At 36.9% G+C, this 15,239-nt stretch overlaps 1 protein-coding gene across 1 annotated transcript in view; it reads right to left on the reverse strand.

Moving 5' to 3' along the window:
* COL24A1 (collagen type XXIV alpha 1 chain) overlaps positions 1 to 15,239 on the reverse strand; it is a 307,987-nt gene that overhangs the window by 12,266 nt on the left and 280,482 nt on the right. The window contains exons 53-56 of the mRNA XM_024565351.4: positions 7,719 to 7,754; positions 7,591 to 7,617; positions 3,461 to 3,526; positions 2,658 to 2,826 (exon numbers count right to left, since the gene is read on the reverse strand). Coding sequence (XP_024421119.2) covers positions 2,658 to 2,826; positions 3,461 to 3,526; positions 7,591 to 7,617; positions 7,719 to 7,754 — 298 coding nt within the window. The remainder of the gene's footprint in view (positions 1 to 2,657; positions 2,827 to 3,460; positions 3,527 to 7,590; positions 7,618 to 7,718; positions 7,755 to 15,239) is intronic.

Here is a 15,239-nt window from a genome sequence, read left to right on the forward strand (position 1 = left end):
GTCTTCACCTTACCCGACATCAGCCCAGTTGATTCCTTCCTCCTCAGGCAAACCGTTTTCATCACTCTGCATTCATTTTAGTTTTCTTTGCCAGTTCCCCCTCATCTCCCAGGTCTCTAAACACTGGTGAGCACTAAAGCAAAGTGTTTAGACTTCTCTCTCTCTCTCTCTCTTTTTTTTTTACCTACTTTTTAGGTTTAAACTGGGCAAAATAACCTTTGAATTGGGCCAAACCAACACTGTATACCAAATAACTCTTTACAAAGCTAACAGGAAAGCAGAATTATGACTACCAAACTTAAAAAGACATTCTAAAGACATTCGTTAAAAGTAGCACCACCATGTATAGCTAAGAATAATTTAGCTTCTTTGCACCTATAGAAATTCCTTCCTTGACTTACCAACACCAACAGAAATTCATTCCTTTTTCCATGTAATTGTTCCCCTTTCCTTTCTTATAAAAAACCCTTGCCTTCACTCCCTAACTGGAACACTATTTTGGGTTCAGACTGAATCAGCGCTTTCCGAATAGCTATTCTTTTGGATCTCAAATACATAAACATTTGTTGCCTTTCACTTGGGCCTTTTATTTTTAGTTTAACAACCCACATCCAAATTATCAACAAAAACTGCTGGCTCTACTTAAAGTATACCCAAAGATTTGACCATTTCTTATCACTTCCCCTGCTACTAATTCTAGTCCTACCCAGCACCATCTTTTACCTGCATTGTTTCAGTAGCTTTCTCAGTGGCTGCTTCTGCCCTTGTCTTGACTGTGTTTGCACTATACTGGCCATGAAAATATTTTAAAACTCTAAGTCAAATCATGTTATTCCTTTGCTCAAAAACATCTAATAGCTTCTCATCTTATTCAAAGTAGAAGCTGGAGTCCCTGGAGTAGTCTATATAATCTGGTGGCTTGATGTCCTTCTGACTGTTTCCTACGATTCTCCCCCTTATGCACCCTCTTCCAGTCACACCGGCCTTCTTCCTAATGGTAGAGCATGCTAAGTACATTCTCAGGCCCAGGACTTTTGCATTTGTTTTTCCTGCCCAGAAACGTTTTTTGCCAGATTTCCTGTCGCTTGTCCCCATGCCTCTTTTGGCATTGCTCAAATGTCACTTTCTCAGAGATGCCTTATTTAACTACTCTCTTTAAAACTTCACCCCACTCCACTTTCTATCATATCTCTCTTCTCTGTTCTGTGTTTCTCTATAGCACTTACTGCCTCTTAGTAACAAAAGTACTTTTAGACATAAAGACTTTTCTTATACCTTGCAATCCACACCAATTAGCTATTTCTCCTAGTAGAAAGGCAGACCTTGAATTAGATTTCATTGATCTGTATGTTTTACAATGGCTTTGTTCATTTCAAGTCCATAGAATTGCATTTTTATGCCGTCAAATATGTGAAAGAATTAGTATTACTATGGACAACAGTAACTATACATATTATTTTAGTTTTTATGGTAATCTAGGGCATAAAATATGTATAGAAGGTAAGCATTTTATTAACATAAATAAAATTAATATTTTCATTGTATCTTCAGAATGGAAGTAGATTTTTTGACAAGAATGTGTGTGTATATACATGGTATATACATGGTATGTATATACACATAAAATATATGTACTACTATTTATCCTACTGGGTGACATAACAGTTTTTTTCAGATTAGCTTATGTGTCATTGTGTTGGGACTAGTTTTTAGCAAAAAATGATAACTATTAATATTGATTGTATAGCTGACCAAAAAAATTAAAATTAAATGGCATATTGTAGCAGACAGAATTTCTCCTACTTATCATCAGATAATGATGACCACTCCACTCCTTTTAAAACTTTTCCTTGATGGTTCTACTCTAAATTTATTTATTTATTTTTAAGATTTTATTTATTTTATTTTTAGACAGAGGGGAAAGGAGGAAGAGAGGGAGAGAAACATCAATGTGTACTTGCCTCTCACACGCCCACTACTGGGGACCTGGCCCACAACCCAGGCATGTGCCCTGACTGGGAATCGAACTGATGATCCTTTGGTTTGCAGCCTGGCACTCAATCCACTAAGCCACACCAGCTAGAGCTCTAAATTTGCTTTTGTGCCTCTAGTTAATGAGTATTAGGGTACCCTTTAGAGATGAGAAAATTCCAAGTGTAAAAAACCACTCCATTTTCATAATTAACGATCATGAAATGAAGTTTTAAATTCCACTTTGTATAAAAACTATAATTTTAGAAGGTATGGTGGAGGGAGTTCTATGATATCTTTCTTTATATTGCCAACTTTGATAGTCCTGATAGGGGGTCCAGTGAACCCAAAAGTCCTCCCTTCCTATTTTAATTTTAATATGAATGTGATACACCACAAGAACAATGTATAAGCAAGTGATATACCAAGGGGTGAGGGAACTTAGGGATCAATAAGGATGTGTAGTAGAAGACCTTTGTAATGTAAGCCTTCGGGAAAAGATAGTTCGACAACAGAAGCATGTCTCCCACAAAGAGTCTTTGGTTCTCAAAAGGGACATTAAAATGACTTCTGCCAGGGTTTTATCAAAATAATTGCTGTTTGGAATGAATATACTGCAAATGTCAAACACACTGAAATGATGAAATGAAATTACACAACCAAGTTAGAGGAAGCCAAGAACTTACCATCTGATACTTTGTGTTCACAGTTAAGCAAATCTTTGCAGATTCGTGCCGGGTTATCTCGTGTGCCAAGAGGATTCTTGATGCTGTGCAATAGATTGCTAAGGTACTTCAGGGTTTTGAATATCTCTGCACTGTAGTCAACTAAAGTCACTTCAGTATTCTGGTAGCTCTGCTAAGTCATCATAAAAATCATATTAGCAAAAACGCATAGAGTAGCCATCAATGATAGGTAACTCTAATGATCAACATGGATCAAGGCAGAAAAAAATGTATTCCTATTGTGTGCAATGATTGGGGAGCAGGATGCAAAAAGCAGTTGATATGTACATATAAACATATGTGTAAGTTTGATCAGTTTTGATTATGAATAGAGATTAAATTCACTCTCAAAAGTCTAGTTTTCAAAGTGGCATAACTCAATAATTACTATGCCTACTTCATAATGTTTTTAAAAGTTGTACGCAATAATTAGAGTTTAAATAAGAAAAATAAGTAGTGATGATAGGTCTCATTTTAAGAAGTGGCCAACTTCATTTAATTATTTTCTTCTACAGCACCAAGTTCCTTATTAAGAAATCCTTTTAACAATATTACATTTTTGTTTTAAATGCATTCCTTAAAACTATCCTGTGTATATATTTCTGTTTATTAAAATCATTTATTTTGTCCTTAAAATGGTTTCATTCTTTTAAATCTGTTTTAAATATAATATTTGAGATAAAGCTACATTTTGGCCTCCAAAAAAAATGTCTGCTTAATTTGTAAATTGAGACTGCCAATGTAAATAAAACCGGATATATTACCTCCATCTGTAGGGCAGCATGTGATTCAATCAAGGCTTGAATAGCAGCATTGATATCCATTTGTTTCTGTGTAAAACAAAACCATTTGAGATCAGCAATAAGATCAACACTGAGTGCTCTAAAGTAAAGGCTGTAAATTCTGAAAGCTCTGCTGTTAAAAGTATACTAGACTTATTATCTGAAAGCGGCTGGTACCTCTTATGGTTGGACAGATCTTGCAAATATTGCCTGGCTATCTGAAAGGACAATATGCTGCCTTCATCCAGATTTCAAAAGTCTCCTAATTAAAACAGGACCAAAGTCTAGAGCCCTCAAATGAAAACTGTTTGTCTCTGCTGCATAAAAACACACCAGAAGTTACTCAAATGGAAGAAGAACGAAATATGATCCCCTCAGCTAATAAATTGTAAAGTGGAGAATAAATAACTGTAATAATTTTTAAGTTACATTCTTGGAAGGGAAATAGAATAAAATACTACTGTCTTGAGGTAGTCACATTAGTTTAATCTGATACTTCTGCGGTCTTAGAAACAATTTCTAAAGTTGGAAAATGTACCATTAGTCCCAAAAGAAATAATACAGTATAAACCCAATCTCCTCCGGCATTTAATAAGAGATATTTTTAGAGAAAAGACTCACATAACCATTAGTAAAAGTATTTCTGTATTTTAGTTTTTTTAAAAAAAGCTTGGAAACTCAGAAGCATGTGTTGGGAGAAAGCTCTGAGCAATTGCATCTGTGTAAGCAGATCAAGCAATCTAGTTACTTTCAGAATAATTGTATTGCTAATACATCTTTTTACTTAGAGGTCTACATAATAGAAACTGTTTTCAACAGATCTGTCATAGCTCATGGTTGGTAATTTGAAAAACTATTTAAAATGATGGGACAATCAATAAAATGGACTTTACCTTGCCTCAACATGTGGTTTTCATATTGGAAAATAGTTGACTCATTCTGTGTGTGTGTGTGTGTGTGTGTATATATATATATATATATATATATATGGCCAAACACTATGATACAAATTGAGGATAGAATGGTAAGCAAAAAAGAAGCATTTCTCGTGGAGCTGAAGTTTAAACAGAGAGAAAGGCATTAACCAAATCAACTCAAAAATACATAATAACAAATTGTGATTTGTGCCATTAAAAAAAAAATATGTGAACCTCTGAGAGAAAGTAGGAATCCGAATCAACTCTGGAAGATATAAGAGGTTTGGAAGGGATAGATTAGGAAAGGCTTCCCTAAGGTTGCGACATCTGAGCTGAGATATAAAGAGTAAATACGAGTTATTAGAAGAAGGGGGGAGGGCTTTCCAGGCAGAGGTAACAGCCTTGCACACAGGCCATTAGACAGAGAAGCATGGCCTGTACAAGAAGCGGAAAGGGTCAGCCTAGAAAGTTCTATGAAGGTTACATAATTCTCCACTATGCATGCCTATGTGAACAGGGAGATTTTGGGCATGAGTCACACAAAAATACTGGCACTAAACACAGGCAACTGAATTAAATACTAAACAATAGTAAACAACTTTCATTTATCTAAGTTACAACTTTTGATATTTAATAAAATAGAAATTTAAACAAAATTTAAAACTATTTATATTGACTACTTTAAGACAATAACTCTATTATGTGAATATAAAATATTTTTTAAAATTTTCTTTTATTGATCTTTGAATACAGATGTCTCCATTTTCCCACCACCACTTTCCCCTCCCCTACCCACCCCTACCTCCCACCCTCAATCCCACCCACCTTTGGCTTTGTCCATGGGTCCTTTATACATGTTCTTTTACCACCCTTTCACTTCTTTCCCGTGTTATTTCCCTCTCCCCTCTCTTCTGGTGAATTGCATTTTCCAAAACAAAAATAATGTGATAAGAGTGGTACTGTTTTACACTTGGTGCATCTCTTTAATGTCTTGATTAGTCTCTTATTTGCTTCTGTATTCAATCTGTTATATGTTACTGTAGTTTAAATATATGAAACACCATTTCAGCCATTTTAAAGTATCCAATTCAGTTGCTTTTGGTACAGTCACTATGCAATGCAAAAGTTACCATTATTTGATTTCAGCACATTCTTATCAACTCTAAAAGAAACCCTGTACTCATTAAGCAGTCACTCCTCATATTTTTCCTATACTATTTCATTAAAACATGCTAAATGGTATCCTTCAATTGGTCTCATGAACCACTAAATAAGACATATAATAGTCTGAACTAATTATTAAATAATTAGTAAGAGAATGTCTATCTCTAATTTCCCTCTAAGCAAAGTCTTCTAGTGTGGAAGATTCCCACTGAAATTTTCTAAGAGATGCAGCTTGCTTTTTTTTTTTTTTGTATTTAGTTATTCATTCACCAGGTACTTATTAGGAGCTTGAATGGAAAATGAAAAAATAGTCCCTACCTTCAGAGAGTTCATGATCTAGTAGAGAAAACCGGCGTGAAAATAAATGAGTATGAATGAAGAAAGGGAAATGATCAGTTCTCTCTGGCAGTGTGATAAGGGGTCAAAATTAAGAAGAGTTTCACAGAAGATGTGACCATAACTTGAGTTTAGAAATAACATGTAGGTATACTCTCACTGTCATTCAAGCTTTCGCTCTAGAAGTCTCTTCTCAAGGCTGCACCGCGCCTTCCCTGCAATGCCCACTGCAAGCACCCAAGGACAGTGTAAGGAACCAGGTGTCATATGGGCCAAGGAAAGGAAGACGGAAAGGAGAAAGAGAAGGAAACAACAAAACCAGTATTACTTGAGCAACTATAATCTGGCAAGCACATACGTCTTCTCATTTAATCCTCCTAATAATTTCTCAAAGTATATGTTCTTATTCACATTGAATTCAGAGCAAAAAAATGCCCATGTGGCCCACTTCATTTCAGCTGTATAGGAACACATACAAACATTTTCCAAGTGAGACAGGAATATCTTTCCCCCAAGTGTGGTTGCTTCAATGTGAAAATTTTCGCTAAACACCTCTCATTTGCCAGTGATGTCTGATCTTTTAGAATGCGTTCTTTCCCAGGAAGGCAGCTATGCTAGCGCTCTCAAAGTCATAAGGTGGACAGACAACCGATGAGGTGTCAGTGACCCATGTATTGGGGGGGACCCAGGGAAGGAAGAAGAACAAAGAAGTTGAAAGTAATTTAAAGATTTAAAGACAAACATTTGCATTGATGTTTGCTCCAGGGAAGGTTTCAATCCCCATTAGTCAGATGGACAGAAAGGGGAAATGATTTTTAAAAATCATAGATAAATAAATCTCACATTTCCAAGGAGACAATCTTCCTTTTGGCACTTTGCTTGAAAGCTATTCCCTAACCTGATGAAAAGCTGAGAAGCACGAAGAGGTCCTGACCCTTTGAGAGTAGGCCATGGTGATCCACCAACTGGAACTGTCCAAGATCCAAATGACACTGCAGCAGCTTGTGGAAATAAGTAATGCTTGGAAGGCACCACCAAACTGGCCTTTGTCTGGGACAGTGAAGCCTATGGTGAATCTCATTTATGCATGAAATCTAACCAAGAACCATTATATTTGACTAGGATGCTGTAGGAGCGGGATGGGGTGTGGGTGAGGAAGATAGAATGGATACAAAGTACAAGGGAAACTGAGCTTGGAACATTGAAGGCCAGGACAATAGTTGATATAATAGCTGATAATGAGGCAACAGAAGCATTGCCTCAAAGATAAGGGTAGCAAGCTCTGGGTTGCAATACATAAACAGCAAACACATAAGAAGTCTGAGGACTTCTATAGCAACCAGCAACTGAGAAAGATTCATGTAAAGCTTAAAAAGTGGATAATTCTGGTTGGCAAAAAAGGACATTTAAAAATGAAGAACTAGGACCCAGAAATATGAAGAAATGAAGGCAGTATTTTTTTTTTTGACCAATTATGTCAGGCACTGTGCTAAGTGCTTTACTTCTAATTTAAAAACACACCCATTTCATCCACAAGAAATCTGGGGCTTGGACTGGAAGTTATTATAGCTGGGAAGGTTCTATACCAGATTAGCAGAAGGAACAGAGGTAGGAAAGAGGGGCACCTAGGGAGTTAATGGAAGCTTTAAAAAGTTAGCATGATATACTGAGATAAACAAAACAAAAAAAACTTACTCTTGGGCCTGGTGCTCCAGGTGGACCCTATAACAACAAATTTTAAAAGTTTGTATTTAATAGCTATCTGACGCCAGGTAAACACATACGCATCAATGATAAATAGATATAAATATAAATAAACTCACTGGAGGCCCTGGTTGACCTCTTGGTCCTTGGGGACCCTAGAAGAAATGGAGACAAAGCACAACATGTATACATTATGCTTTCGGATTGTTTAAACAAGACAACTAAGATTCAACCTCCGTCACCGCCTTTTTGTGTGAGGCAAGTCTTAAGATACAAAGTTGTTTTAGTAATTTGAAGGTATATGCTCCTGAGTTTTCATCCACATTCATGAACAAGCTGGATATTTATTTTCATGTATTATTAGCATTAGGAACTGAATTTATTCACTTTAATAAACCATTGTAAATATAATATTTAAAAATGTTAACATTGTCTAAGTGTGTTTTTCCTGTTATTTCTACTATTCACCTAATTGTCAAATGAAAACTTCAGTGTTCTTAGATATTTCTTTTTCCTGCAACATCCACCTATAATTTGGTTATCAACTACTACAAGGGTGTCAAACTCATTTTCACCAGGGGCCACATCAGCCTTGCAGTTGCCTTCAAAGGGCTGAATATAATTTTAGGACTGCATAAATGTAACTACTCCTTAATGGTTAAGTGAGAGCTCGGTACTGCCGCCGGGTAGAAACAAGGTGACGGGGCAGATAAAACAAGGTGGTGGACCGGATTCGGCCCACGGGCCTTGTGTTTGCCACCTGTGAACTACTATTAATTTCACCTCCAAATCTCTCCAAAATACTACTTATCCATTCTTACAGCAACTGTCTTAGTTTCATGTTAATCATGTGCTGTGAATTGAATGCTTGTTTCCCCCAAATTCATATACTGAAGTCCTAATCTCCAAAGTGATGGAATTTGGAGGTAGGGGCTCTGTGAGGTACTCAGGTCATGTGGAGCCCTTATGAAGGGTAGTGGTCTTGTAAGAGGACATGGGAGAGAGATGATCTCTCCCCCCAACATGAAAGGACACAGCAGGAAGGTGGCCTTCTAAAAACCAGGAAGAGGACCCTTGACAGACATCAAATTTGCCAGCACCTTGATTGTGGACCTTCCAGCCTCCAGAACTGTGAGAAATACATGTCACTGAAGCCATCCAGTTGATAGCAATTTGTTAAAGCTGCCCTAGCTAAGACATCAAGCTTTGCCTGGGCTTGTAATCTGACTTCCTGCCTGACTTAGTCTCTCTACCATGCTAACCATATTTTACTTATAAAATGGAAATCTAATTCTCTAATTATTTAGTTAAAATCATTCAATGACTCTTTATTGATTAGATAATAGAGTATGAACTTCTTAACAGTAATAGCTACCATATACTAAGAACTCACTATATTCCAATTTGTGTGCTTGCTTTCCATTTTACAGTCAAGAAAAGAAAGTAGTTAAGTAACCACAAATAAGGGGCAGCTAGGATGAAAATTCAAGTCAACTAGATATAAAAGCATGTTTTAAGATAATGTGCACCCCTGCCTCTCTTCAAAATCTGGGTCTCACTTCCACTAGCTCACCTAAACACATCAACACTCCATCTATAACCAACTACTTATAGATCCCTAAATTTTCCAAGCTTTTCACATATGGATTCTCTTGCATGTGCTGTTTCCTCACTAAGAATACTCTTCCTTACATTTTCTATCTGTTTAACTCCAATTCCTCTTCTAGTACTTCTTTAAAATGCTATACCTACCTTGCCTACCCCCACATCACCTCCCTCTTGCTCAGCTAACCACTTCTTCTGCATTCCATAATACGTAACACACTGGGAACTCCCTAGGGACCTTTGAAAGTGAGTTAGTCCTCTTTTCATTTTCTGGCACAAGAATAGTGCCTAATACATAGTAGGTATTCAAAAACTGTTATTGAATGAATGAATAATATTAAAATTAGCTCATAATAATTTAGAAATTAGAAGAGTTAAAATATGTATAGTAAAATGTGAAAAGTTACATTGAGACTTTCCAAAATAAAACAACAGTAATCACAACAAGAACGGTGGTTACCAGGAGAGAATGGGGAGGAGGGAGGGCAAAGTGGGTAAAGGGGGTCAAATATATGGTAACAGATGGAAACTAGACTTTTGGGGATGTTCACACAGTAGGGTGTAAAGATGTTGAATTATAATATTGTATACTTGAAATTTACATAATGTTATTAACCATTGTTACCTCAGTAAAATTAAAAAAAGAATGTCTACTCAATATTTGATTTGCTTGATGGCCAACTGAATGTTATAGTTAAAAGATGGAAAAGCAAAATATATCTTCCATTGAGTTTTGGATAATTCTGATGCTATGCTTCACATGTATTAAGCCTGTTTTATTGCCAAAGCTGTTGATTCTAAATACATTGTGACAACTAGAACAAACAACACATAGTAATGTAAAAAGGGTAGAGTACTCCAAGACCATACCTGATGGACATTTTTTAATTTGCGTAATATATGATTATAATCCACAGTAGAGAATGTCTAAAACATGTACCTCAGAAGTTGCATGATAAGTCACAGAAAAGTATTTTGGAGACAGCCTTTTAAATATATAGAGATTCAGAGTAGATTTGGCTGTGTATGCTTCTCCATGCTTCTCCATTCTGGATTAACATGGTAAAAATAAACACTTGACATTTCACCCCACTTAGCATATTTCTGACACTTTCAAAAATCTCACTGATGATTCACTACAAAATCTGTATCTTCTCTTTGAAAGAGAAATTTATCATAGAAAGAAGAAACTACTTCTACTGCTGATTTTACTGAGTCCATTTCAGCTGGTTTCCCAGAGTAAGTCACGTCACCACAAATATGCTCAAATGAAACGCTGCAAACCAAACAAGACAGGGCAGGGCAACCCTGGTGAAATGGCTGTACAAAACGGGGCAATCAGCCACGTAAAACAAAATATTATTCCAACAATATAACATTTATTAGTTCTTTTTTTATTCCTCTTACTAGTGCACCATTAAAGAAAAGTAATTCACTCTGTCTATACACTATATAAAGCAGTTAATAATAAAACTATGATTTTTTAAAACTTATTTTATTGTTGTTCAATTACAGTTGTCTGCATTTTCTGCCCAGGCCCCCCACCCCAGCCAAACCCACCTCCCTCCCTTGCTTCCACCCTCCCCCTTGGTTTTGTCCATGTGTCCTTTATAATAGTTCCTGAAAACCCTTCTCCCCACTGTCCCCACCCCCTCCCCTCTGGCTATTGTTAGATTGTTCTTAACTTCAATGACTCTGGTTATATTTTGTTTGCTTTTTTTCTTTTGTTGATTATGTTCCAGTTAAAGGTGAGATCATATGGTATTTGTCCCTCACCGCCTGGCTTACTTCACTTAGCATAATGCTCTCCGCATAATATTTAAGCTGGAGTAGTTAAAGAGAGCTTCCTTTTCTCCTTTATAAGTCCAGAAGCTTGCATTACAGGAGGTATAGCAGCACCTGTGGTCTCTACCCACTAGATTCCACTAACAACTCTCCCTTTCCCCAGCTGTGACAAGTAGAAATGTCTGCACATATTTCCAATGTCTCCTGTGGGGCAGGGACAAAATAGCTTTTGGTCGAGAACCAGTGGTTTAGAGGGTTTAATTGGGGGTTTAGTTAATATTAAATAAGATTTATTAGATAGTAATATAACTAGGATAGAATCAGTGAATTACTTCAAAAATTACTCAGTCATGTTCTAAAAGTGTTTGGGGTCTAATAGAAACCAGGAGATTTTTGTAACCTTTCAAGTTTGTCATTAACACAAGAGTTTTGAAGTAGGGGCAGAGTAGGGACTTCTACGTGCTACCTACTCGGAAGTTTCCTCTGAATATCACAAAACTCTGGCTCAATTTAGAGCAGAAATTTTCAACCTTTTTCATCTCAAGGCACACATACTCCAATTACTAAAATTCTGCAGCATACTGAATAATATATTTTTTGCCAATCTGACAAAAAATGTAGGTATAATTTTTATTCATTCATACCAGATGTGTGAATGAATAAAAATTGGGTTGGTTGTTGTCATGTTTTTAATTTGACAATCTAATGGAAAAAAGGTCTGTGGCTCTAAGTAGTCAGGTATTGCATGTTTTAAAAATTCCTGTGGTACACCAGCATGCTTCTTGCGGCACACCAGTTGCAAATCACTGATTTAGAGTAAGTGTATGAGTGCAGGGACTTACTTTTAAAGCAGCACACAGGCAGGCAGGCCTGAGACAGGTATAGAACAGAAAGGAAAGGAACTCTTCCATATACAGAAACAGAAACAGATCTCTCAGTGGTGAGCAGGACCTCCTTGAGATCAGTACTAGAGTTCATGATGTCAAACTGTAGAAAAATGAGTTGTCCTAACCAAGAAACCCAAACTGACGCTAAAGGGGATACTTTTCATGTGTTGTTTGATGAGATATAAGCTTCTTTGTTGTTTTTTCTTTAGGGACTGAATCATGATGGTATGAAACTTGGTAAGAACAGCACAGTTTCCTCAATTCTTACACTAGTTTCATGGAAAACTTAAAAATATGATTTATAAAGCCTGTGGAATTACAGAAAAAGTCTAATGGAGTGTAAAAATGTTAACCTTTTTATAAAATGCAAGCAGAAAGGCTTACTTGCACATTTTTGGGATTAAGTTAATTGCAGATGATCTCTAAGGATTAAAAGATTACTTTTATAAAGCTCTTTATACTATAAAGGAATCAAAATAAGAGAGGGGATAAAAGACATTTAATGCCAGTTATTCGATAATAAAAATAGAATAAACTAATAATACTAATGTGCCAATTAATCCTTTTATTCAGCAACTAATTTTATTGTCTACACTAATTACCATTTTTCACCTCCTCCTTGGATACTGGAAGTTTGCACCTTAATTATGAAGAGGACTATGGTAACCTACAGAGCAAAAGACTAATAACTGTATTGATTCAGGAAATACTACTGTACTGGCTAGAATTGTAAATACTTGTTAATTTTAGTTTTTAATTTTAGGGAATAATACACATTGATTAAATAATTCACTTCTTAAATAATGCGTACTACATACATAGCAGGTTCTGTTCTTGACACTGATAACCAGTGTATCAGACAAAGTTCCCTGCTCTCATGAAGTTTAAATTCTAGCAGAGGAGACAGAAAATACATAATTTCAGTTAGTGCTAAGTGCTATGAAGAAAGCAACACTGGGTACTGTGGAAGAGAGAATGACCAGGAATAACAAGACAGGGTGGCCATGGAGGGCTTCTCCAAGGCGATATCTGAGCAGACACCTGAATGAGAGGGTAAAAACAGTCATTTGAAGAGGAGGTGAAAGAATATTCTAGGTAAAAGGAAGGCCTGTTCCAAAGAAAGAAAGGCCTTGATCATAGCTGGCAAAGGGAAAGTGGTGCACGAGACTGGAGAAGTAAACAGGGCTAGCTCCTGTTGGGCACTGTAGAGCAAGCGAAGAACTTAGATGTTATTTTAAGTACAAGAAGGAGGCATAAGCAAGTTTTAAGGGGGGAGTGACGTGATCTGACTTATGCTTTCACAATATCACTCTACTTGCAATGGATTCTAAGTGCAAGAAGGAGACAGGGATGTTTTAAAGAGAGGAGTGATAGAATCTGACTTACCCTTTTACAGCAGTACTCTGCTTGCTAAGCAGAGAATGGACTGTAGTGGGGAAAGTGGGAGAAGAAAAATGAAGACTGGAGTCCAGGGGAGACCTCCTGGTGATCTAGATAGGAGTGCCAGGGGTGAAGAATGAGGGAAGTGGGTGGGTGCAGAAGAGCCATTGGAGCTGATGAGAATTAACTTCCACTTTAAAGAACTGTTACTTATGTTCTATGCCTTTGCTCTTCTTTTATAAGGGGCTCAATTATTTATTTACTTGTTATGTAGAATCGCAGACTCTTAGCTGAAAGAGACTCTTATAGGCATACTCTAGTTCCCTACTCAGGGCAGGAATACTAGTCCAGTAACTCAGAGAGATATAAGCTTCTACTGACAGATACTTGCTAGCTCACAAAATTATCTTGTTTTAAAGCAATTCATTATTATATGACAGCTCATTATAATATGGAAATTGGCCTCAACATTATTCCATATGTTTAGTCAATAAGTAACTAGTTGGTGATAGTAATATGCTAGGCTCTTTTGCAGACTGGGGGTTATGTGGTATTACAAAATTCACCATCTCTCAGAGAGCTAAGCACAGAAACTGAAAATTCAATGCAATAAATAAACCATTTATATTTCATTTTCTAGAGTTACTCACATATATTCTTTCTTCCTTGAGACAATTTTTCAAATATTTGAAGACAACTATCACGTCCCAACACCCCAAGCCTTCTCTAATTCTTTTACTAATAAATTATTAAATATTTATCAAATACCCACTATAAGACAGGCATTGCCTTAGGTGTTAGGGACACGGCATTAAAACAAACAGATGAAATGTTTGTGTCATGGAGCCTACATTCTACTGTGGGGAGATACAATAAGCAAAAACTCCTAACACCTATGTAGCATGTCAGGTGACAAGGAAACCAGTAAAGGAAAAATAGGGAATCTCAGGCAGGTGGGGGTATCGCTGTTTATAGACTGGTCAGGAAAATCCTCTCTGGTAAGTAGGCATTTAAGCAAAGAACTGAACAGTTGCCAGGCATTGGGCTCTGGGTACCAGGTATTAAATCCACAGGTGGCAGTGCGGTGAGGCTTAAACAACAGCAAGACCGTCCTGAACAAATGCTCTTTTAATTGAAATCTCAAGATAAGTAGGAACTACAGGGATAAATAGTACCAATGAGAAAAAGCAAGGGCAAGAGCCAGGCAGTAAAGGGAGAACAAAGAGAATTAGGGGAGGGATGATCAGGCTGCAGTGTGGCAAAGGCTAAACATTTCAGATATTTCAACTAGATTTTTTGGAGCATGGGTCTCAGACACCACCAATCTAAGAGAGCCGTCCTCCGAATGGTCTTTAATTTTGTCCGTGTTCCCCTTTGGGGATGGCCTATCTGTTGCCACTGCCTGCTTTATTCTGGATGTCGTGTTTCTATCAGTGTAACATAAAATTGCCAGTATAATCCATTGGATTTGTAACCCATCAGAGGCAATGAATTTTTTTTTTTCACATGAAATGGTTGTGACATTGTCATAGGTACTTGAGGTTTCCTTATCCTGATGGCAACTTATGTCCCATCCAGAGAGGGTGGGTCAGGGAGGCAGCTGGAGACAGACAGGTTTGGGAAATGGGCTAATTCCATGCCACCCTCCTTTTCCCTTCCCCTCCCTTCTCCTCCTGGGGAATATGGCTTCATTGTGTGCATACATCCTTGCTTCCTGGTCTGGTAAGTCTGCTGAGAAAATGTGAGGACTGTATTTTTACAAATTAAACGTGTCTATTTTAATGTACTTTGGAGATTTTTAGGCTATCTGAAATCACAATATTTCCATTCTTCTGCTAATAAATATAACTGGAACTTATTCTGCAGCTCAAGCATACCCCACAGTACAAAGCAAAAATCTCAACTGTCCCTGTGTAATCATACTACCTTTTAATCAAGACTTTACTGCTATCTCTAAGTTTATTCTTATGTGCCTTCTGTTCT

This window comes from Desmodus rotundus, chromosome 3 (assembly GCF_022682495.2).
Source record: "Desmodus rotundus isolate HL8 chromosome 3, HLdesRot8A.1, whole genome shotgun sequence".
NCBI classification, from domain to species: domain Eukaryota; kingdom Metazoa; phylum Chordata; class Mammalia; order Chiroptera; family Phyllostomidae; genus Desmodus; species Desmodus rotundus.